This window comes from Larimichthys crocea, chromosome X (assembly GCF_000972845.2).
Source record: "Larimichthys crocea isolate SSNF chromosome X, L_crocea_2.0, whole genome shotgun sequence".
NCBI classification, from domain to species: domain Eukaryota; kingdom Metazoa; phylum Chordata; class Actinopteri; family Sciaenidae; genus Larimichthys; species Larimichthys crocea.
The window spans coordinates 12154104-12180039 of NC_040020.1; the positions used below are offsets into that span (position 1 = coordinate 12154104).

At 38.8% G+C, this 25936-nt stretch overlaps 1 protein-coding gene and 1 non-coding gene across 2 annotated transcripts; both read right to left on the bottom strand.

Annotated features, from left to right (window-relative positions):
• Window positions 1-680: 680 nt before the first annotated feature.
• cplx2a (complexin 2a) lies at window positions 681-21747 on the bottom strand. The gene is made up of 4 exons (XM_010735201.3): window positions 21437-21747; window positions 19813-19897; window positions 4795-4973; window positions 681-2450 (listed from the first exon to the last, which is right to left on the bottom strand). The coding sequence occupies exons 2-4, from the start codon at window positions 19841-19843 to the stop codon at window positions 2259-2261; spliced, it is 402 nt and encodes a 133-aa protein (XP_010733503.1). The 5' UTR covers window positions 19844-19897; window positions 21437-21747; the 3' UTR covers window positions 681-2258.
• Window positions 21748-25863: 4116 nt separating this feature from the next.
• Window positions 25864-25936, bottom strand: trnar-ccg (transfer RNA arginine (anticodon CCG)). Its single transcript has one exon. It is a non-coding gene; the product is annotated as a tRNA-Arg (tRNA).

Genomic DNA, 25936 nt, shown 5'->3' on the forward strand with positions numbered 1-25936 from the left:
TTACATGACTTCTGGTTCTGTCTAAGTTCAGTTTACTTTTCAGTATGCAGAGAGCATTTTACCCACAATATTCTTGAGAAACTGTGTGGAAATATGCAATAGTACAAAACAGGCAAACATGAAAAACACATGTACGATATTATGTAGCTCAATACAATTACTATAGAGTCTCACAAAATACCTTGACCAGCGATATGACACAGCAAAACCCTGTTACATTTCATCGAGTTATAGATTGTATAGTTGTTCATATTAATTTGTCCATCTTTGTATGACACGGTGTCATGGGGAAAAAAAGTTTAATTAAGTCACTAATATCTGAGGCTTTCTGGGTAATCATTCTGAGAGTGTAATCAATTTAGTAACCAACTTATGTTTCATTCAACTCATGACCTTTACAAGTAGTCTCATTCATATGGCAGGGTGTCTGTAGAGCGACATTTTCTTAATACCAGTTAAAAGTCAAGGATTAGATTCTAGGAATTAGCACCAATTACACACAATTTTTGTCTTGATTGAGACATAATTTATATTTAGATGATATTATACTCTCTATATTTCTGTAAACTGTTTTTTAAACTGTGGGAAAAGGCCCAAATAAAGCATGCTGGTCACGTTTCACCTGCCATATTCTCGTCAACATCACATCACAGGGAACAGAAGATGACACGTCTTTAATGTCTGTGAACAAGGTTTTTAAGTTTTTATTGAATCTCAGGCAGAAACATACATGATAATCCTTTATTGCTCATGGCATTCCACGTCACCCTTGGCGGCTCATTCTCACACCTAAACCAACAATAACTGAATAAAGCATTACTTCACATCTTCTTTTAAAACACAAACAGTAGATCAGTAGCCAAACTGCAGTATTAACTTCACTGTGTGTTTGTGTCTGTGTGTGTGTGTGTGTGTGTGTGTGTGTGTGTGTGTGTGGTCTCTTTCTCGCAAATCTTCACATGATGCTAAATCCTTTCAAGTTAATACTGCTTGTTATAGCTTCAAAATCATAAATACATATATCTTATTTATTCATACAGATTCATTCAATATTCTCTCCCTAGTAGTAGATCCTGATAGTAAGAGTATATATACTGTAAGTTTGTGTTTTATGGCTGAAAGCTTAAGGTTTTGGCTGTTGTATGAACGGCTACACGTTCATTCTTCATCAAAACAACGAGACAACAACAAAAAGAAAACCCTGCAAAACTGTAAATCAAGTTTCCTGAATGCATACATATCCTTTTTTTTTATTATTATTACTGATATTATTAACGATTATATTGACATGGTAGTGAAAACACACTCAAACTTAGGAGTTATTGCCATAATATTTTTTGCATGATAAAGAAGAGGATAAAAGGGGCAAAGGGGTGGTGAGTTGGTACATATTCACACAACAAACTTGTCCAGACAAATGGCATGCAAGACATAAGAAGGAGACACACTGAACAGGGGAATAGAAACATTTTTAAACACTATACTGCATGAAGGTCATTACACTTCGATGTTGGGCATTGAGAGGGAGCGCGTAGGCAAGATAGACGACAGGTCTGACAGAGAATGTGTAACACGGTGTGCAAAAAGTTTTACATAAATTTCAGACATGGTCGAACACACAACAGTAGCTTTAGGAGCACACAACAGTAGTCTTAATTTCCTTTTTAAAATATGGCTTATCAAGTTATTACATCTTTTTTTTAAATTATTTTAGAGACAGACACACAGTTATTATAATAATTTAATATAATATTTTATGATTGTTTGCCTACCTTGAGGCTTGTAATGTATTTATTTATGTACAAATTGAGTGGACAGGAATATTATTTTTCAGTGCTGCGATGGAGCTCTGCAGCCGTCACAGAGGAGAGAAAAAGGAGTTTAAAACGTCTCGGACTAGAAGGATAAACCGTCTAACATAGTGTTTTTAGCCCCTCTGCTTGCCATCAGCTTCAGTAGTGTAACATAGCTCACGTTAACGTCAGTCACGCTAACGTTCACCTGGCCTTTGGATCAACCCAGCTTAGTCCAATGGCTACAATTCACACTGCTGGTTCACATCTGAATCATTTTACCCGCCATAAAACTGTGATTCGTTCCAAACACCAAAAAGACCACATTGGATTAAACTTTATTTGATGTACTTGCAGAGCAAAGTTCATATCTGTCATGTGGGTGAAACAAATGATTTAAGCCAACCTTGTGAGTGTAACCTGTGAACTAAGCTAGATAACGTTAGCATTGGCTAGTGAGCCAGCCTACTTCTTCAGCATATCTTGCAGCGGGCCTGGCAGGTATTTCATCACTGTGTCCATGATGCTTTCCTCTTCCTCCTCGTCCCCGCAACCGGCCGGCACGGCCTTCTTAGGTCGGGTCAAGCTGCCGGCGGCGGGCTCTTCCGCGGTGGCTGCTGCCTCGGCCTCGGCCTCCTCTCGCTTTTTCAAGCCATACTATGGATAAAAATGGAAATATTTTAATATTATTAAATTAGAAGAGTGAAGAAAAATAACATAATTAGTGGACTTCACATCGTCGTCACAAATATTAAGCTTTGTGTGTACGATTATTTTTTTCCTGTTGGAAACAAAAGTGATGGTTATTTGAAATTCATGTTATTTCATACATTAACATCTCTAACCTGTGTATTCAGTCGGTTGGACACAAGCTGTAATCTCTGTGGCTGAAAAATTAAGCCAGCCAAAAACTGCAGTTCCTCAAATTGCCACTGGAGACTGGCTCCAAACGCAAGTCAAAATTCATAACTTCACAGCATAATTACACATGTTTATTGCCTAGATCAAAAAACACTTTTGGTCTCTAGAGCTAATTTCCTTGTTCATTGCAACTGTGCAGGGCGTACATTTTTAGAGAACTCACTCATTTAAATTCTATTAAGGCTTCAAGTTAGGCATAATTAACTGTGTGGATACTTGACAGGTGGGTGCCTTCAGAGGCAGCTGGTTTCAGCAGCCAGGCTTCATTTGGCATCATAAGCAAGGGATGTAATATTGATGTGTGCAGAGGCAGGACTGCTATGATGGATCTTCAGAAACCTATGGGTGATGTCGCGGATACAACATCCATATTATATAATATAACACGAATGCACACGTTCTGCTACTAACCCATCCCATGGAGTCTTTTTCTGTTTTTGTGTTTTGAGCAGCTGCTAACCCTTCATCTTTCTCTCTCTCTCTCTCTCTTTCTTGTTCTTTTGTCTTTCAAGCAAAGTTATATTTTTGGAATATGTCAAAAACAAGAGTAGAGTACTCCCGGGTGCTGCTTTTCAGTGTTCACACTATGACAGTGCATGTCAAAATTCTGCAGTATATATTGACAAAAGTTTGCAACTAAAGTCATATGAGCTTTGAAATCTGTTGCTACCAAAGCTACACCAAAAAAAAAAAGGTGAAATTATCAGTTGTCAGTTACTACAGGCAGAATATGACAGAAGATGTAAGACTGTGAGCTCTTTAGGTGGAAGAAACAGCTGCAGATGGTAGGGAAACTGTGGAGGGAGAGGACAGAAAGTTGGAATTGAACCCAAACTGAGAGATGAGGATTCAGCCTCCGCACACTGGACACCCTGCACTGTGTGCTTTTTTTATATATATATATCAAACTGTAATCACATTTGTCAGGTGGTATTTCAGGTCACGATGTCAATTAAATTTCCCAGCAACTGGATGGAACAGCATTACACATGACATTATTTGCTTTGTCATCTGTTCATGTAAAGTTACAGACTTCAGCTATAATATGGACATTTCTCCCAGTAACTGCCACAACGGGATAAAACTGCAGAGGAAGCTGACAGAAACCTTTCAGTAACGAGCACTTTGGGAGTTGTTCCTCGCTCTTTGTTTTCCACTGGGAGAACTTAAGAAGAATAGAAGAGGTGAGGAGCCAGGGGAGGAGTGCCACTTTTCATCGCACTGATTCACAGTTTTCCCCTCAGACCTGCCCCACCCACAGACTGCCTGTCTTTCACACTGCTGTCTCTGCAGTGAAGTGGGTACACTGCAGCCTTTACCATCACTGCAGCCCCGCAGCCGCACATTTTTGGAGAAAGGAAACTTAAAGCAAACACTGCCTGAGTATGAACTTCCACTGACACTGCAGCTGTGTGCAAAGCAGACAATAAAATACACATTATACAGATGCTGATGCAGAATTTAAGACAGAAATGCAATGCATAAACATGCACAAAAACAGTGAGGCAAACAAAACTAGTGTGAGAGTTCATAAATATGTTTTTTACATTTAACATCTTGTTACAGCATTTACAACAAGAGTTTCTGCAAAAAATGTCATCTTGGGCAGCAGTTTGCATTTCTAAAGCAGTCCTCTCTCTGACCCAGCCATCACTGTTTAAACATTCAAATGTATTCTGATTAATCAAGGCTCCTCATTTTGTTCATCTACTGCTTCCTCCTTCTGTCACGTCTGTGCAGCTCCTTCCTGATGTGCCACTCATGTAAGTTAAAAATAACTTAAAAGCAAACAAAAATAGTGCAATAATTCAAACACAGGACTTTTATTAAAAGCATTTTTAGAGGGACATCAAAACGTCTCACATGAATGTGACCCACTTTTACATCTTGCTTGTCTGTTTTCTCTCCATTTTCACATTTCTGTGAGCATCTGTTGTTAGAAAATGAATCGTAAATGTATTTGCTTTAGTTTCTCTTCGTATTGGTGGCTGTTTCTCTGACTGACTTGGTTCCCTGTATTAGGTTAATGAGTTTCATTCAGTCATTAGGTCATTAGACATACATTAGACATCTGTCATACCTTATCCCTGATGCCTTGCCTCATGTTTTCCCTCTCAGCCTCCATCTTGGCATATTTGGCCTTCCTCTCCTCCTCCTGCTGCCTCAGCGCCTCCTGTCGCTCTTCCTCTTTCTTGGCTGCGTCGGGGTCCTCCTCCTTCTCCTCCCCACCCAGCATTTTGCCCACATCAGGAGGACCTCCTGAGAAAGAGAGAGGGAAAAGGAAAATACATGAAGTACAATAACATCTCGGGCATGCCACTAAGATTGAGATGTTAAGTTATCAGAATAATCTGTAAGACGCAGAGGCAGAAGCAAGTAAAGACAGACTAAAGACGAGCTGCTGAAATCACCTACCATTTAACACTTTACACTATGTGTATAAAACCCTATATTTTAACATTTTAACAATTATTTGTGTTATAATATAATCTCTTTCAGTTTTTTAAAATTATTTTTCCCCCCATTTGTATTTGGATACTTTTTTTATAACATTCTCCTACTTTACATCTATATTGATCTTGTATTGATTGTAAATTTTACCCTTATTGTGACTTATTGTACATTTCGTATTTAAAATAACTGCTCCCTTTTAATTACTTTTTTGCTAATTTTTTGCACACATCTACTGCCAATGATATATAAGTAGAAAGGTGCGTTCTATGACTGATAACGTGACAAATAGATTTCTGAATTTGATGTTATCTGTTTTTAAATATCTCCACCCTGTTGACAGGCTGATTGGACACACTCTGTACTGGGTACATGCCCAGTGTCCCTTTGCCACCTGCACAGCAAAAGAATGGTTTGGAAAAAGAAGTGGCTTATTGCTGCTCTTTTCATTCATGCATGTAAAACAAATAGTTTCCAGTGACTATAGCCAAGATTGTCATCGCCACATGCAGTGCAGCTGCTTATCTTTAATGTATTCTTTTGATTTCAAATATATTTTTTTTTGCAAATTTTATCTCTATACACAAAGGTCTACATGTTGTTTCAAATTTCAATTTCTTTTGTCCTGAAAACAATCACCTAATATAGACAATGTGCCTTAAAGTAGTGTGTAATTTGTGTCTTGTTATGGCATGTAAAGTCAGTCTTAGGTCACTGAAACCACCAAATTTCCCGAAACAATACTAAAGACATGATCTCAGTGTCCTCAGTGGTCAGTACAGTTTTAATAGTTTAATAGTCCCCCCTGCCATATTATCAGAGAGAGGGATGATGGATCAGGCTGATTAGATCAACCAATATTTCCTGTTCACAATACTTTTTTTTACAAACAAAAAACAGACTGGTGGTGACTTTCTGTATCATAATAAATAAGGGAATATGGTATGAATGAGTTTTGACTTACGCAAACCTTCTTACTGCCCCCGTAGGAGTTATACATCCCATGAAATAATGCCTTATGACACCAAGAAGAAAAATGCTGAGTGTAGCAAACATAACAGAACTGATGGAAATCTGTCACCAAGCATCAACAGAAAACACAAAGATGATGAGAAAAGCCAGTGGTCTGAAGGCAGGAGCAGATTAAGTAGTGAAGTGGAAGGGAAAGAGGAAAGAGCAAGTCAGTATACAGCTGAATATTGTTACAAAACAGGACATATTTAGAAAAACAAGGAGAGCACGAGGAGAGGGAGAGAATCTGTCAGAAACTATTGAGTCTAATTAGCTGAGCTGTTCCAGTTAGTGGGATTACCCAGCAGTTTCTGTGGGGAGAGAGAGGGAGAGAGTATGACAGCTGAAAAGATGGAGGGAGGGAAAAATGGAGGGTGTGACAAGAAGAAAGTGACAAACTGAGGAGGGGTATTAGGTGAAAAGGAAAGGATGAAAGGGAGAGTGAAGATGAGGAGGGAGGGAGTAGGTGGGAAAGGGTGAGAGGCAGACAAGGGGCATCTGAGGATAGAGGGAAGCCAAAAAAAATAAGACAGAGTTCTCCTTCAGTCTGCAGCTGCCCTCGGTATCGTTAGTATTTTGAGTCATCAGCATAAAAGAAAAAACGAACTGCAGCAAAATGCGGAGACATAAAAGACAGGAGAGACGGGAGGGGAAAGGATGAAGTGGGAAGAGATTGTGTAGAGAGTGTAAGCAATGAAGGAGAAAATTGAATAAAAACATTAAGAAAACTTTGGTCCATAAAAAGAGAATGTGATTTGTACAATTACAAGTTCAGGAGCTCTTTTTTTGTTGTCGTTATCTATACTAGTGAATCAAAAACCATTATTTACTTTAATCTTTCATTTTCATACTGAAATGAACGTTAAAACCAGCAAAAGATGTTGTTGACCATCAAAAAGTGTCATAATGTTACGGTTTTGAATTAACAATTTATTAGCAAATTTTACAATGTCCATCTCGGATATATGTATTTGGAGACCCACTGAAATCACATTTCGTAATCCTTTTTGCAGTCACACAATAATATCAAGGTGTTTTTTTTTTCAATGTTTGAATTTTGAAGAAAAATCCTTAAATAAGGAGGATTTTGAATGGAAGGAAGTTGAATTTATTGTTCTTGTACAAGAGAGAAAAAGGCTCACCGAGGAGCTCTGACGGTTGGTTCTTATACATTTTCCTAAAAATGGGCTGTGTCAACCCCTGTAAATAGTTAACAGACAATTTGCATATATAGCATCTAAACAGTTTTCTTCAACATATCCCCTAATGAGTAGCCAGTATGTCCCCAATCTAGATGTCACCTCTCTGACCTGCCCCTGGGCCTCATTCTGTTCTGAAATCCCTCTATTCATACATTAACCTGAACTTTACCTTCCCCTGCCAGTCTCAGGAAAACAGCAATAAAGGGAAGTGCCTTCAAGACTGTAATAATGTAATAAATAGGAACAAACATCGTATAAGTTAAAAACATCTAAATGGCAGTGTAACCCTAATTTTTATAACAAATGTGTTGTTTTTTAATATGAAAATGAGGAAAAATGTCTTCAGAGAAATATCCAGCTGGAGGGGTATATCTGTGTTTGATTGACAGCAGCTGGCAGACTGAACACTGACAGAGGATGAGAGACTAGTAATAATGTACCATCAAATGTCATGGGCAGACAGCTTGTTGTTAGTTGGTATTGAAAAGTAAGGACCACACCGGCATCTAAACTGACCTAAGTGACATTTGCAGTTATGTCATGTTTAATATGCTGCAGCTGAGAGACTAATTACCTACTTTTTATGCATGTTTTCAATTTACATGTTAAAAACCAGAAGGGAAACACAGGAAATTTGGAAATTATGCCATACTGTACATTGCAAAATGCATTTTTACACTTGGCTGATTGGGGATAAATTGTTTGATTGATAAAACCAAAATGCAAACAAGTGCATATTAATCATGATGTACATGAAGCATGTGAGTAAAAGGTCCATTGAAGCTTCTGCTCCACTGAAAGAGAGCAGATGAAAACATCAGATCTGTGTGGAGCAGTGAGGACGCTGTAAGATTCCTCAGATTAACAAATGAAACAGACATAAATGATACATTTCATGTGTTTCATACTGTTTTTCACCAACTGATGTTTGACTGGCACTCTTTTCAATCACGTAATCTCTCAAAGGTTTAATGGAACCTGGCTGGAGAATCAGCACCACCAACTGGTTATCTTGATGGACCATATATTCTATATATTAGCATAATAATAGAAGAACAAACACTTTTATTTTTATTTTTCAGACCTTCTGAAAAAAATTTTGTGTTGACTTTTTTTCAGACCTTCTGAAAAAAAGTGACTTTCCTGCAAATATTGTTTCGAATCAAGTGATTTGATTGGTTGTTCATCTACATAGAGAGAGACCTCACAGGATCATTGGGATTAATGCAAATATAGGGGGCACCATCATGAGACTAAAGTTGGATTTAAATGTAACATGCACAAACATGTACTTATGGACACAAAAAGTATGAACTTTTTCAGCATATAAGCAGCTTTCATTTCAATAAGTGGGCCACTTCATCCATTGTTAAATACCGTACATCCTTAGTTTGAGATACACAGTCAAAGGCAAAATGGCTGAAGAGTCAGAGAAGATGGCCACCAACAAAGGCATTAAACTGATCAACAATCAGTGCAGTTTACTCCACTGTAGGACACAGGACACATTATTGGACAGACAGCTGCTGTCTGGAAGACGTAAACTAAAAATTAAACGATAGATCACTGACATTAATGAGCCACTTTGATGTTAGCACATGAGACAGAGACAGATTAGTAAGAAAAAGTAAACCGAGGTAACGCTGGATCAGCATTTTATGAACAGCGAGGAGAAGCTGACATAGCAATATCTGCCCAACCCTAATACGCTATCTTTGCTCTTCTACAAATGTGTGTGTGTGTGTGTGTGTGTGTGTGTGTGTGTGTGTGTGTGTGTGTGACAGAGAGAGAAAAACATAGTAAGGAAGACAGGGATGATAGAGACAAAGTGCAGATATACAAAGTGTCTCTCTATATAAAAAATAATTGCTTAGCTCCATTTTAGGCTGTCATGCATGAGTTCTTGTGTCGGCCGAGCAATTACTTTTCACATGTGTTCAAATGCACACGCATGTATGTGCACGTATAAGCGTATGTAGATGCACATTATGTATGCAAAATATCTGCTGTGACTTTGCATTTGTGATAACACTTACATGCAAACAGTATTTGAGATAGTGGCTCATATCCAAGTTAAAGTGTTACTCTGGGCTGTTTATTGGCAACTTTAATCTCCACTCGCCCCACAACCATACATGCTGTATACATTTATCTTAATTGCTTTGCTAGGAAAACAGCTTGCATCCCAGTTTTACTAATAACTGCTGATTTAAGCAAAAACAGGAGCAGGAATTTAAATTGGACCAATTAAGAATCATGTGTTTGCAGCTGAGAAATGGTATAATATTCCCTGATACAGCCTCTTTTCTTTGATTATGATTTAGCCTGTCAAACAATGAGCTTCCCCAATCCATATGTAAACTTTAAATGTTCACATGCATCCTCAGTAACGGCAGAATGTCTCAGCTGTATTTATATTTCTTAAAGCCAGGCTAAGAGTTCATCTGACCTACTGCAAACAGGATGTGGGATCAGCTCATGATCTGGGTATACCTGAATCTTTTCAGTAGAGCCTATGTAAACACTGTTGCTGAGTCCTGTAAGTGGAGCAATGACTCACAACCAGCTAAGCCTCATTGTCAAAAGATTCCTTTAGCATGCACGGCCCAGAAAAAGCCCTCCAGTAGCTCTTTTAACTACACTGTGCCAAACCAAAAACAAACTGAGTCTGGTTTCATACAATCCTATTAGCACATTCAAATTGTCTTTGTTCAAATGTTTAAAAAAAAAAAAGATCATCCTGGGAGACAAAGCTTAGTTGTATTGAGCAACGTATGATCCCAGCTGCTGTTTCGTGAGCCATCCTGGAGATCCAGCGATGTCCTTTCAAACCAGAGTAATTCTATTAAGCTCTCAGGCATCAAATAATCTGTATCGAGCCATGTTTTTGATTAAAGGTCTCTACACTTTGTCCCTGCATACGATATGAAGTTGTAGCAGTTGTCAGGATGACACTGACTATAAAAGCTGATAAAAGCCTGTAATGGAAAACTAACAGGTTGGACTTTAACCTGCCCATCATTTTTGTATAATCAATATTATAACAGATGAGTCATTGTCAGCAAAGACAAACGGGCATTTTGTAGGAAAGTTTCCCATTGTGTGGATATGTTGGGTCTCTGTAAATATATTTTTTGGGCCTTTTATGCCTTTAATTGATAGGACAGCTGAAGAGAGACAGGGGAATGACACGCAGCAAAGGGCCGTCCGATGCAGGATTCGAGTCGGGGCCGGCTGCAGTGAGGACTGTAGCCTCTGCACACGGGGCACCTGCATAACCCACTACGCTACCGACCACCCTGGGTCCCTGCAAATATTACAAAGAGTACGATCGAGGTCTGCTCTGTGTGGCAAGTATCATGAGATAACTTCGGTTATGATTTGGCTCTATATAAATAAAAGACTTCTTCCTGTGGCAACAATCTCCTTCCACCTTTGCCAGCAGAGGTACAGTTATATAATGATTCTTTTCTCAGGTGTCAGGCCTCATCTCTCTAATCCATCCCATTTTCTAAAATCTTCGTTAAATCCAAAGTCTCGAGGGAAAGAAGGAAACAAGACCAACCTTAGCTAACTCTCCTAGCACTTGAACCTTTGACAGCATCAGATAAACAGTACTTATCTACTTTTTTCCTCCACTCAAGGATCTCAGGCAAATCCGTCTTTAAATCCAAAGTGTGGTGGGAAAGCGGATGAGTATAAAGATCTAGGTTTGGCCTTCAGGACAGAAACCATTGTCTCAACACAGCTTATTTAACAGCAGAGAAAATGTGGCGGGGGAGAGATTGGTAGAAAAAGAGGAGAAAGTGTGCTCACTGTTGTTCCACTGGATAATTGGTGGCAGACAGTTATGCTTCAGTTTGCTTAAATTTCCCTCAGGTGGAGCAGCTTTGTATAATGTATCAAGCAAACTCAGTGAGACAGCTTTATTTTGAACTGAGGCTGAAAATGCAAGCTCGTCCTCTTGACCCACAGTTTAAAACATACAGGTTGTTTTCTTAACTTAAAGTGAAACGTTCAGGGTGCGTGTGTTTTTACAGCAGTACCATTATAGTAACACTTGACTTTTACAGCTGATTTTATTAGATTATTATTATTATTTTGGAAATTAATTTACTTAATGATATAATAATACTCTCAGACTTTTGTTGCTGTTATTTCAATGTGTCCGATTTATTTTGCAATGAAATTGAATCTTTGAGTTTTATAATATGTTATAATATGTTGGTTTTTCATTCAGGTGACCTAATTAAAGGATTTAAGGCGAGACGCTACAGACAAAAACATTGTTTTTCATACACAGGTCAATTATGTTATTAGAAAACTAGTGAAAAGAAATCATCCATAATACACATTTAGGTGTTTGATTAAATATATTTTGTCTATTTGTGTCACGTTAAATAATGTCGCATTTGCATATTTAAACACACAATTTCTGAAAACCTGAAATACAAAAAAATAAGTAATACTTAATATGACTGGTCAAGTGGTTTCATGATTATGTCTATTAGTTACAGGTTTTCCCTTCTTCTCCTCTTGTGTTGTGAAATGTGTACATTTTACAAAACGTCTTACTCAAAAATATTCATACTCTGAGCAAACAATTAGTAGCTTACACACAACAAACTTTCCATTTTATCCCTATCTATATTATCTTTATTCCTAAAAACATGGCAAAAGGGATTTTTTTATGGCTGTTATCTTCTGATTTATAGATTAAAGAGAAAAAGAGAAAATTCTCTCTGTAAAAACCTTTGAAGAATTTTCTTTCAGAAAACTTCTAATACAAAAATGCATCTGTAGTGTCAGTGCAATCTCTTCCCTCAACTCAAAGGGATTTCAATTCAGTAAGTGGATTTCAAACTGACTTTGAAAGGATTGTGTCCTGACTAGTCAACCATAGCATCAACATCTGCATACCACAGCTTCATCATGGTCTTGGATTTGAATCCGTTGAGCGTGAATCAGCCTGCATTTTGATCTGTATAAAATTTGAATACCTGCTGGCAGAGATCAGCAAATAACATGGAAACAGATGTAATTAAAATAGGGTGGGAGCAATGTTGCATCCCTGTTTCACTCCAGTTTCCACCAGAAGAGGTTGAGATTCAGCACTGCTGCTGTAGCTGCTGAAATGTGGCCATGAAGAGGTCTCAACATTTTGATGCACAGTATCTGTCAGGACAGAGCCTGCTGCACAGGCAGCATCCTGCTTTTTTTGGCAACAAGTTGACACGTCAGCAACCGTATAACAACTGTCCATCGAGTACTCAGAAGAGGGAGCTTCTACTGCTTTGTCTCTCCAGTCTGTCTAATATGCATTATGGAGCAAATACGACAGTTGTCAGTCCAGCAGCCGTCAAACCACACACATGTATACAACATTGCTTTGTGACAACCAGTTTTTGGCGTGGGCTGCATGTCTTCTTTCTTTGCTGGATTCAAACCCTTTCTATCTAGAGACTACTGACTAATGAGACTGGCAGGGTGGTAAACCAGTCTCACTCAAATTCTAGGAAACTCTTCATCATAGTAAGTCATTTTATCTTGTCTCTGTCATTTTTGCACTTCTAGTGGCTAGGTTTAGAGATACCCTGTAAAGATTTTGACCACTAGTTGGTGGTGGGAACATACAAAGAAATACAGCAATGTACCAACAAAGGTAGGAAAAGGAGAAGACTGTAAACATGGATGTAAACAATGAAGGTTAGTCCACCTGTACAGCACCTTGATCCTGATCTCCAGAGGATGGTCTGAGATAATTATTATAATTATATTATTAATTTGGTAACTCCCTAACCTGTTTCTTTGTGTAGCACCACCTTCAGATTTCCACTTTATTTATGTTGGTGTTTTTGGTGATGTTTTGAAAACCTCTGACATTAACCTTTCCCATTAGGGACTATGGTTTCCTCTAGCAAGATGGATTGCACTGGTGTCATGTGCTAAGCATGTTCATGTTTTCATCCATGCAGGTCTCTGTAGATCTGTAAGATTCTTTAGCGCCATTGATACTGGTCTTTGACACTAAACACTTGACTACTATCAGATTTCACAACCTCTAGGGGCCGCCAGTGGGCCTAATTACAAAACAGGTGAAAAGTTACCCATGGAGTCAGTTAATTGTTTCGTGAATTAAGTGTCATGTTCTTGTTCTACCTTGTTTCAATGTAGACTACCTTTGTTTATTAAAAAGGTGGATTGATCATTTTTCATTCGCTTCGAGAAAATGGTAAAAGAAAATGGAAAAATATATTTTTCTTTATTTTGCTTTCAGAGCACAAACAAGAAGCAAGTACAGCGTGTACATTATGTTTTTCTATCATAGAAATCTCTCTGTCGGCGTCTCTCACCATTCGTGATTTACTGTAGGTTAATGGATTATTTATACGATGTGGACATACTGTCAAACACACATGTACAGTAGAGACACACACTTTGTACTCTAGGAGGAGCTCAAGGTCAATTTGATGGATTGAATTTGATTTTCTGCAGTAATGCACAAGAAGAAGATGGGATGGGAAGGGAAGTGCGTGTGTGTATGTGTGTGTGTGTGTGTGTGTGTGTGTGTGTGTGTGTGTGTGTGCAGTAACCTCGCAGACCAATCAAGCAATGAAAACCTGTTTCCCTCAGCCAAGCACATTAGAGTGCTGCTAAATGTGATTATATGTACTTAGGAGACGAAGTGAAGGAAGAACATCTTAAGGTGTCTCCTCTTTTCATTTCACTTCAAATCGCACAGCTTTGTCACACTTAGCCACTGAAAATGTCATCATTAGTGGGATTTGATGTACTGGCTGACACAAAGTGCATGTGATGTTAGGTTAAAGATTCAATGATGATAGAAAATGTGAAAAATAAGTTAAAGGTTGTGTCAGCACAAGTGTGTTAAAACATCAAAAAAATAAAATAAATAACGAAATAACAGCTGGGACTTAAGTTTTTAGAGAAACACTGGCAAAAAAAAATCACTACTGAGGACAGCAGGAGGACATTGGAATTGACTCAGTACGTTGTGTGTTCACTGTAATGAAGGAGTATTTGTGCAACAGTGTGGCTCACTGATGCGTTTTTAATTAATAGTTTTCTTTGGCACAGAGGATATGTCAGCAGTAAGATATATCAGGCTTTAAATAAACTGGTTTTAGTCTTTTTAGTCATGCAATTTGACAACAGGTAGTAAATATATAGAATACCATCAGCCTCACTGTTTAATGACTTGTCAAGAAGAACAGTTCCTTTGTACTCAAAAACTAAAATCTGGCAGACCAGCTGTGCAATAACTCGTTTTCTAATTCTGCATATAAGCCACGCTAAGCAGATATTTAAAAATAGTTATAAAGTAAACATAGATCGTGGTTCACTTGTCTTATTCAACAGTGACAAGCGTTTTTTTAAAGCCCTTTTTTTTCTTTTTCTTTTTTTACAAACACATCATTTCTGCATCGTTTTGCAGAACAAAAAAAAAGGCAAGGGTTTGTATGGGAAGTTTTTGTCAGTGTAGCCCCCAAAAGGATTAAAAATGAAAATTGTTTTTTTTTTTCCTCTGATACTGCCACTAAGCGTTAGGTCAGGACTTGGCCACACGCTGTTATAAGCTATTGTAAGTGTCCACAGCACAGTACTAACAAGCCATTAAGGGTCTTAGCTAGAGAGCACATATTGTAGCCATGATTTTAACCACTTCTGGTGTCAGAGAGAGAATGAAAATGAGTCAGTGATCCTATTCATATCTGCCTCCTTTCTTTTTTAAGTTGAGTCAAATTTACTTCTGTAGCCCAAAACATAAATCACAAATGTGTGTCTTTTACAGTCCAACAAACTTGATCCTTCCATGATATGGATGAGGAACAAAGAAACCCTTTTACAGGAAAATGCCTCTAAACATCATCAATTTAATTCCAATTCAATGTTACATATTAGTAGTATCATAACCAAGACACACAATTAACTAACTACACACCAATGAAATTGTTAATGCAAAAAAAAAAAAAAGCTTTAAAGTCCATTACATGCCACATTGCAACAGCACCACCTTTCTGTCTGGCACTGTACATCTTTCCTACAAAGCTACATAAATATACAATTGGAAAAGGGAAGCAGAAGCTGACAGTCCTCTTGGCATGTCTCAAAATGAGTCTGCTAATATTAAAATGTAGATTTAAATATAGTGAGTGTGCCAGACAGCTACTATTCCTGTCGCAGACTGTCTTTGCCAAAACACACAAAGTTAAATGTGTATTAATTTGGTAATTAAATCTTACCATTCACTTATTGGCTGTATAGTGCTGACTTTTCTGCTGATATAGGTCTGACTGCCGCCTGAGGCGTTCAGGGTTTGATTGAGTCCCATACCTTGGGATTATACCTCGCTTAACAGCCCTCATATCCTGCCAAACGAACTTCAGCTTTTAGGTGTTGAGAAGTGCTGAGTCAGCACCGAAGCACTCAGGAACAGAAGCAATCAGTGCACAAGGAAACAACAGTAGTTCTTGACTTTAAAAAAACCCCAAAACAAACAAAAAAAACTGTGTGAGGGCTTGTTTAATGGCTCCCAAAGAACACTGCTCGATTGATTAGTAAAAATCCCATCTGGTAAATGAAGCAATACTGACTTAATCATCTTTGTTTTCAGGGTGAACCTTTGGGCTACACTCAGAAAATGTACAATTAAAGGTACAGCTTATTTGAATTTCAAACCTGCTTCATATTATTTAGTGGTTACATATATACATGCTTGTGCCGGTTGTTCAAAAAGCTAAGCTGTAAATGAAGAGAGCAAAATGTACCATTATTTCTTATGCTGCTGTTTTAGATCAGAAAAAAGTAATATAGTTTATGGCCAAATATATGGAGAAAATACCTCCTAAAGCTCACAGAAAAACATATTCAGCATTCATAACACAAAGTGGTATTGATGGAAAACACAAATACCTCCCTGAGATGTGGTGTGAAATGTTCCTGAAGTCAGTTTCAAAGAATACATTTCAAATTCAATGAGGTTTAATGCATGCATGCAAGAAAATGACTCCTCCACTTTTTGCTGAGAGGTTTATAATCAGATAAATCTATGAGGCATGTTTGGGGGGGATGCTAAGGTGTGGATATAATGTTCCAACATAATCTGAAAAGTACGTTGTTGAAAATGTACTTTAAAGGATTATTCAACTGCCCGCACAGACGACTGACACAAGACTATGATGGTTGATAGTCTTGCAGTTTTCTTGTCTCCTACAGGTCTAAATCGGGGGCCACTTAACACAAGTTAAGATATGTAGAGCTTGCACTGCCATGAGATACATCCAAATCTACAGATTATAATACAATTTTAAAAATGCAAGAAGGCGATCTTTATGTAATATAAAATTCACTATAATTTTATATCCAACCCTCAGGTATCCATTCAATCCAACATGCTGTATATTAGAGAAGTTCAACAAGTTTTACCATCAAATCTGGTCCATAATTTCATGTAATATATATATATATATAGATATAGATAATATATATATATATAGCCTTTTTAACAACAATTATTTGACTTTCTCCAGTTGTTAAAAAAAATAATTTATATGAAGTGGCACAACTACTACTTGTCATGACAACACAACAGTACCAAGTCCCATGTAAGACAACGCAGTAGGACTATGAAGCCAAGTGGCTACTGCTGGAAAGAGAATCCAACAAAGATCTGAACTCTGCAGATGTATGGCTCTGGATTAGAGTCCTGCTGAATCATCACACTTAAACATTGCAGTTTTCTTCCAAGTGCCTGTAACCAAAGAATCCTTGGAGGATTAGTTAATGTACTGGCAGCATCATCTCCTTCTCAGACATCCACACACTCATCACATAAAATACTCAGCAAAACACTCAATACAGAAATCCAAATCCAAACAGAAGTAATCAAAACAATCACAAGATGTGACGAGAAAACTAATGCGACAACAGGCAATAAGATCTGTGAGTTAGCTCTGCTTCATTTATTTCATTTCTTATCTGTCAGTTGTATAAATTATTTCACCGAAGTTGTTTGAATAAAAAATAAAAACTGATCCAGACACACATACAGTTTAGTGTCTGTATAGGCAGATATGTTTACAAGCTGGGCAGCGCGTACAGTCCAAAAACTTGCAGACATGGGCAGATGGCAAAATGTACGTCACGCCTACCTTTGTTTTCCCTCGCAGCCACACAAATTCAGGAAGTTAAAATTAAACTTAAGAGTCTACAGCAGTTCTGTAAGCTACGGGCACAGTGGTGCTTTCTCTTTGAGCTAAATGATAATGTCAGCAGGCTAATGCTGACATGCTTACAGTAACAAATCTATGAGCAGATGTAATGTTTAACATGTTCGCCAACTTCATGGAGTGTATTGCTAATTGGTGCTGAACACAATACTGACCAGAAACATTGCCATTATAGTGGCGCTAGATAAAAATATTAATAATATAAAGGGGATCGCCAGTTATTACAGACCATCCTGGGGGGGGCACCAGATCTCAGAGAAACCCATTCAATAGTTGTTAAAGCATTTTATCCAAAGCCACAAATGTCAACCCAGTGGTGGCACTAGAGGAAAAGTCAGGGGATCACAAACATCGTTCATCGTTTGAGTATGGATGTCTTAAAAAAAAAAAAAGAAGAAGAAGATATTTCAGTCTGGACCAAAGTGTTGGATGGACCGGCCAACATTGCCATCCTCTGATCTATGCTATACGTGTGGCTCAAAAAAATGCTGGTACATGTTTATCTTTTTTTCTTTCTTTATTTGATAGTTGACATTGAAGCCTTGCAGAAAATGTAGGAAGAGAAAGTCATACAACAGTCCCCAGCCACATCAAACCGGGTACGTTATGGTTACATGGTGCGCAGTTTAGATTACTTAATCACAGACACACCCAACAATGCAGGTCAATTGATTCAAACGTATTTCAATAACATTGACATATTGACTGACAGGCATTGACAATCTGATTGATAGCTTAGCTGATTGATTACATGGCTAATTGTTTTTGCTTCATTATCTGATTTTTTTTCCCCCACAGGGAACTTTAAAGAGCCAATACATTGTCAGCATTTTTGCTGACAGTTCTGTGGAAAGAGGTCACTGTGTCCCAATCAGTAGACCTGGACCAGAACCAAAGACAGCTTGGTGCATCGACAGCAGAATAATCTCCTTGATAGGCATACATATTGATTATTAGACACACATAACAGCACTTCTCTTTCTTGCATCCTCTCTCGCTCTCCTCTTTCTCTCACTCACAAAAATCTATACATTAAAGTAGGCCTGTGCAGCCTCCATAATTCATCTCTCCTGGAGTTGCAGCACACACATACATACACACACACACACACACACACACACACACACACACACACACACACACACACACACAGACATACACACACACATACACACACACACTGTCCTATACAATATCTATAAAACATCTCTCGAGCACAAGCAGAGTACAGACACACACACACAGGCAAACACCCACACTGTCAAATCTATTCCCAAAGTCCGCAGGCGAAGTGCAGCCTGACTTATGTGGAGTAAAACCAGCACCAAAGCAATGCAGTTGATTTAAGAATTCATAGCGCAGACTCGAGGCACAGCAGCTATGCAGCGCCGGCACCCTCTGCATCCCAATGAGGGTCTTGGCTTCAACTCCACAACTGTAACCGCGTAACACCTCTGAAAGCTGGACAACAACAGCTCAGCATCATGCGTGACTGAGCTGTACATGTGCGACTGCTGCATTATAACTACTGGCACCACTTTCCTACCTTTCCACTTGAAGCTAGCTGACAAGGAGGATGAATTACAGGGTGATAATGAGGCCTAATTAGGGGGCAAATAATAGCTAAGATAATATTCTACAGGATAATACCCGAAGGCTTTAAAGAACAAAAGTCTCGTGAAAAAAATTGAACATTGAAGCAGCTGCCATCCTGAGAAGGTGACATTTTGTATGTACAAGGTTTTACCTTGAGAAGTGCATTATTAGGATATAGACCTGCTGCTGCTGCTACTGCTGCTGTCCTATTTCACCTGCAGCAGTCCTAACCTCATTTACAGAGATTTGATACACTTTTAGGGACTCATTGGTTGCAAAGACAGTTTTTTCTACAAAAGCAGAAATGTTGAAGAACAAAGCTTGAACAGGTTTCTGGCATCAAGCACTTGACCAACAGGAAGTCGTGCCCTTCCTTGAGAGGCTTTTAAAAGATGGATGCAGCGAGAAAGAGGGAATGCGCAGCTGTTTGAAGTCAGGAGTTTGGTGCAGGATGATCTATCTTATCCCAGTATCCCCATCCCAACTACCAGCCCAGTACTGGTACAGTACTCCAGCTGCTGAACAGCCCTTTAAATCCTTTACACTGCAGTGCTGTTAAATCAACCCCTAGCCCGGCAGACTACTCACCTCCCATCGCAGCTTTCATTACAAAATTCATGATGAAGCAGTTCTGTGTTCTCTTCCTTCAGTGGTCACGTTATCAGGGACAGACCTGCAGCAAGGGGACAGAATACACAAGGTACGTCTGCATGAATACCACTGTTAGGACATGCAGTTTCACTCCAGTGGTTTTCATATACAAGAGTCTGATGGGATGGGGGAGGATGATGATAATGAGGCTCGATGCGGACAAGGAACGACCTCCAAACCACCTCAAAAAAAAGCTCATCTACTTTTTATAATAATCACAATCTCTTCACATATCTTAAATCACTTTAATTCGTCTTCCTGAGTAGTATGAATTTACATCTTAAACAGCATCGGAATGTGTTCACCCTCTATTTTAAGGAACAAAAAGGGGGGATTTAACTGGGTTAAGATGGCTTTACCCTACGGTAACAACGCTGTTTCCCCGAGTTTTGTCAGAGCACCTGCGCCCTTGATTTACAATCAACACTCCATCTTGTGTGGATTTATGCTGACGCTGCCTGGCTGCTTGTGGAAATAACTCCCAGAAAGAAAGAGAAAAAAAAAGGAGGAGAGAGAGAGAGAGAGAGAGAGGGAGAGGGAGAGGGAGGGAGGGGGTGGGCGAACAAAGACAGGGTCAAAGATGAGCAAGTGGAGGCACGATTTTGTGTCAGTACACGGGCCGCAGAGAGCATCACTTCACACAGTCTGCAAGAGCATTACAAGGACTTTTTCTTTTTTTTTAAAGATGCAAACACTGCATCTATACTCTACATTATATTGAGCATACTATATTATATTCCCTATGATACATCCGTGTAATAATCCAGTATTATTTGCTGTGGGATTTAAACTGACTCATAACTGCTCACTAATCAGTTTATAATAACCTTATTTGAAAATTGTTTATATAATATCCCTGCTGGGACCTTGTGTCTGGGGCACTCTAGGGTGAGTTTACAGACCCTGGGGTACTATATGCAGATTTTTTTTAAATGCCAGCATTATAATAATCTTGTGATATTTCTATGGGGGGGTTAAATCGACCTTAATGTACTTGGTGATCTTTTTTATGACATAACCTCACGGGTAGTTTTTGCTGCATTTTACAGCATCCCTCTGCAGTACAGACTAGCAGGAAAATCCTTTTTTTTTTAAAACTTGCTGCACTCGTTATTATTATATACTATCACTGTTTCATCCCCGGGTCATTCACCCAAAGTCGAATCTGCAGCTCTGCAGCTGAGCGTCTTTAAATCATTTCCTGGTTTCCTTCCTCTCCATCATCATCTGCAGCAGCAGTTTCTCCTCGCATGAACCCTTTACAGTATTAACTCACAGCTCCTGGTGCGGTGCTGGTGCTGGTGCAGCATTTCGGCACTATTACAGTACAGTACGTGCTCTGTGTTAAATGACTGCACCCCTCATGCTTACACACGGTTTTCTGTAGCCGATGCGTAGTCTATATATGCGCAGAAGCTATGCTGGTAAGTGCATGGAATCAGCATCAGCATCTTCTACCGAGTGCACCAACCTAACACCATCCGGTCCCGTACAGTAAAGCCACGCACACACACACACACGCACAAGCATCCCTGTCTTTGCTTGTTCGGACATCGTTTACCTTGTTTTGATGCTTCTCCAAGTCTTTGTCCCCTCCAAGAAAGAAAGAAAAAAGCAGCTTATCGTCGCGGTGTTATAACCACTCTCCTTCTTCTGCCTCAGCGCGGGGAAAGAAATCACAAGTTGTGCGTCTTGAAGGAGGGATTGTGTCTTCCTGTGCGGCGCTCAGTTTGCAGACATGCCGGGGTTTTTGTCAGAGTCAGGCTGCAGCGGCGGAGGAAGAGAGTCTATTCCTGCAGGACGAGATGAGAGCATGCAGAGGGAGAGAGGGGGGGAGGGAGAGGGGGAGCTCACGAATATAATATCACCCAAGTGAAGGTCCTGTTTCATTTTCACCATTATAACAGAGAATAAGCAGAAAAAAAAAGTACTTTGAATGTTCCGAGTTTGTCCCTAATAAACTCATGCAACTGCTGAGAATGAGAAAATAAAAAATATTCAATCAGCATTTTCATTGCAAGATTTTTAATTCATTAGTTAATTGCCTTTAGGGTTCAAGGTTGCTTTTATTGTCTCTTAAGTAGATGAATTCTTACATAAAGAACATATATATCACAAGAAGGCTTCTACTAAAAAATCAAGAGACTATACACAAAAATATATGCGGTTGACATGACATGATACGGAGGTTAAAAGCTGCAAGATTGGACTGTTTTAGCCACTTGAGGACAGAGAGTAGAACAAATTGTAAACACAACACTGACATATTATCATAAAATTGTTTCAAAATATGAAATAAGCAGACACAGAGCAAAATATTATACAATATATTATATTACCATTAACAAACATAAGACCAATAATTATGCTTTTAGCTTGATTTTGTTCTCCACCAACTCCAGAGGGAAACAGCTGGCTCCTTAACTTCCCACTATGTTCACCAGCGAGTTGCTAATTGTGTCCGCCTGTTTTTTAGTGTTATTCAGGTAATGGGTTTATTTGTTTGTTTGTTTTTGCTGAACTGCCTGCTGCTGACAACAAGAAAAGGGATGAAACTGAACTAAAACTATAAGATTGCAAGCTATAAAACCAAAGTAACAAGCTGAAAGACACTAAAACTGTTCCCTGTCCCTGTTGAGCTGAGAGGGACTGCAGAGTTGGCCTCATGTCATCTCGTTTCAGCCTTTGCTAATGTAAAAATATCTAGCTCTAAAACAGGGCTGATAATTCGAGGAAGACAGTGTTCTGTCTGTCAGGTAAAATAAGCTCCATTTCATATTTGAAACCTTTATATTTCATTTTCCGCTGGCAGGCCAAAGATCTACTTGGTAATGTCTGCTGTCTCAACAGTTCCTTGAAAATATTTTCTTGGCAGGCTGGAAAAGACATAATGTGATATTAACAGAAGCGAGTATTAGAGTTTCATCTAAATGGATGCATCACCTGTGGCCGTTATTTTTTCACTTTCTGTTTCACAAATGTAGGGTTTTATTTTTGCAGGTTTGTCGACCGACGATATTAAAATATTACAAGTGATTTGCTGGGAGCTATTATTGGATTTGGTGCTATTACTAGAAATCCAGTATGGCGGATAACTATCAGATGATCATGGAGCATCTCCTAGATTTCTCATGCTTGTTTGAAAGAGAAGACAAAGCACAAACTGAGGTTTTGGTCTAAACTATTAATTTAATTTTGGTTCCCTGTAGTTGATGCCTGTCCGTGAACAATTATAAGACACATTATGGTGCACTACTTACTCTTTTGCTTCACATGGAGTTTTTCTTTTAAATCACACAGTTGAACTCAGGCTCGTCTCTCTTATTATCTCCGGATATTATCTATAGTAATGTGCAAAACAACCAAAATTATTTTAGTTATTAAAGCTTGATTAACTGATTGTTTGTCTCTAGGTGTCAGAGATATTCCAAAACAACCTCACATCAAGAAAATACAGATATTCTAGGGAGGTGTTACATCGAATGATGTTATGCTAACATTCGGTTATATATCCAACAGAAGCAGAGCAACACGAGCAAATAGAGGACAAACATGAGGGACAAAGATTGTGATATTTATCACTTTAACCTCGTTTCTGTGGCTCGACTAAAGCGCCAGCTCTAAGTCTTTCCTACTTTCCTGCTAGTGTTATAATGTCCTTGCTTTTTTTTTTTTTTACCTTATAGTAACATTGCTACACTTTACACACACGGTGAGGTGGACAAGCAGAGAGAACAGAGAAGACCAAGGGGAGCTTACACTGCTGCATCTCCTATCAATTAATCAAGACACAGAAGGCTGTGTCCAGTCAACACACTCTGGCACAAGCATCCATCACCTTGTTTATAGCCTGGAAATTCTTGGAAACAACAACAGCGTGTGCGCACTCACTCACACACACACATAACACACACACACACACACACACACACACACACACACACACGCACACAGATACAGACACACACACTACAGATGCTGTCCTCCGACTGTCCACCATCACCATAGTGTAGTTATGTTTGTTTCTCGTGTGAATATGATTTATAGTCTCTTGGTTTTTGAGGTCAGAAGTTGGCAATTTTTGCTCTTGACCCATTTCTACTGTACTATTGTTTCAAGGCTGTGTATGACAAAAAAAAAAAACTCTCCTCTAACCGTGCAGCTTCACACCTGTCTTTGCACAGCATCATGCGCAATAAATCCATGACCACCCTAGCTTCCTGACCACTTCAGGAAGCATCTAAATAAAGATCTACATTTGTCATTTGTGCTTCCGTATTGTTTATCTGGCACCTTGTGCTGCCCTGTCTCTTTGTGTAAGGTGATGTGTGTGTATTTTGCTGTTATTTTTCAATTGTTTTGACAGGAGGTCAAAAAGATGTATTTTCCCTAATTGTTCTCATGTCAGAACATGGCCCGTGTCCAGATAATGAGTCAACAGGAATACGTGCCAAAAATGAAAAAGTCACCAATCCATGCCTGATGTTACAGGAACGAACACAGTGTCAATACACTGATGCTGTGGCAACCTATGAAACACACAAACATTTACAATGAATGCCATTTGAAAACTGCATTAGCATTTTATACCACAGTATGTATGGCAGGGCTCCACAGGGACTGTATGCCATTCAAAAAAGGGCAAATTAACATTGCACTGCTGCCACATAAAAATACAGCCGTAGTGCTGTTTTTTTTCTTTTCTTGCACTATTCATAAATCTACTTAGTTATTTTGAATATTTTGACGTAAATACATTTTCTATATGAGGATGAAGATTTTAGAGCTGGAAACTTTCAGCCAAGAGCAACACACCATGATAACGTAAAAAGTAAAAAATGAAAAGAAGTATGGTGGACATTGTGTGAGCGTATCATGACAAAGGTATTTCTAGTTCATTTCTCTCTTTGTGTATTAAGGGCTATATGAAAATACTGTTTGCATCTGATCTGCTGAAGCCGTTGCCCCAGGACAAAGAGGACCTGTAATTGAAATGCAGCATAGTATTGGATGCTGAAGTTCTCCCTGTCTGTGCTGCAGCAGTCAAATGAAAGATGGATTATGTCACAGGACAGCACCTTAGTACCGCTGTGGCATTTCTTGAGGCAGGATGTAGCAAAAAAGCAGCGTTTTAGGGGTCTGCATCAGTGAATGGTCTTTTGAAATCCTTTTAAATGCATTCATTCATAGTTACCTGCCATTAGTAGCATAGCATCAGGCCTATTTTGTGGCATTCTTTTATTGACTGTGATGTTTCAGGTTACATTAGTCTTTTTAATCATATTTTCCCCATAAACAGAGGATACAAAGAGCCTGAAAATGTGTGGTGCATGCATATTTCATCATTACAGTCTCGCATTTAGATGTCGCTTCAATCCATAAAGGACAATTTTGCTGACAATGAGTCAGCTGTCTCACCTCACGACCCTTCTGATTCATTAAGTATCAACTACGGGGGAGGATATACAGTGTATAAGGGACATGCATCAAATCCCATTCTTTGTGATATAATATGCAAGCCAGCAGAATGTCAGCTGAATGCCACGGGGACACAGTCACTTTGAAGCTTTTTACACTGATATACCCTGAGAATCAGAGAATGAACCATGTATGCAGTGGCAGCCAAGAACATCTTTTGAGGTCTGATGCGTGGAAAGATGTTAGACCCAGCTGGCTGACACACACTTAGAGAAACCAAAACTTTACTAAATGTTTTGGGATGAAGCCAGTAACTGTACAAACTTGAAGCTTCTAAGAAAACACATTTATATATATATACCTCATCTAGAATAAACTACTCATTATGAAATACTCTTTAAGAGGGATTCTCAGTCATATGACATCTAGTAGTGTTTGTAAAGCTGTGTCACATTTACACATTAGTCTATTGTACTATAGAGTAAAGTGCTTAACCATTGCTAAAACCCACTTTTAACAGTTTATGTCAAGAGAACCAGACTCACTTTATAGTATTACTGATTACAAAGACAACCCAGGTGGGACTCGAACCCACAATCCCCAGCTCCGGAGGCTGATGCCTTATCCATTAGGCCACTGGGTC

Bases quoted from the DNA above. Each gene is read 5' to 3' on its own strand.
- cplx2a (XM_010735201.3), bottom strand. From the start codon at position 19,843: ATGAATTTTGTAATGAAAGCTGCGATGGGAG. The intron at 4,974-19,812 runs GTGAGTAGTCTG...TCTCTTTCTCAG, and splicing joins AATGAAAGCTGCGATGGGAG to GAGGTCCTCCTGATGTGGGC. The intron at 2,451-4,794 runs GTATGACAGATG...TTTTATCCATAG, and splicing joins GGCAAGGCATCAGGGATAAG to TATGGCTTGAAAAAGCGAGA.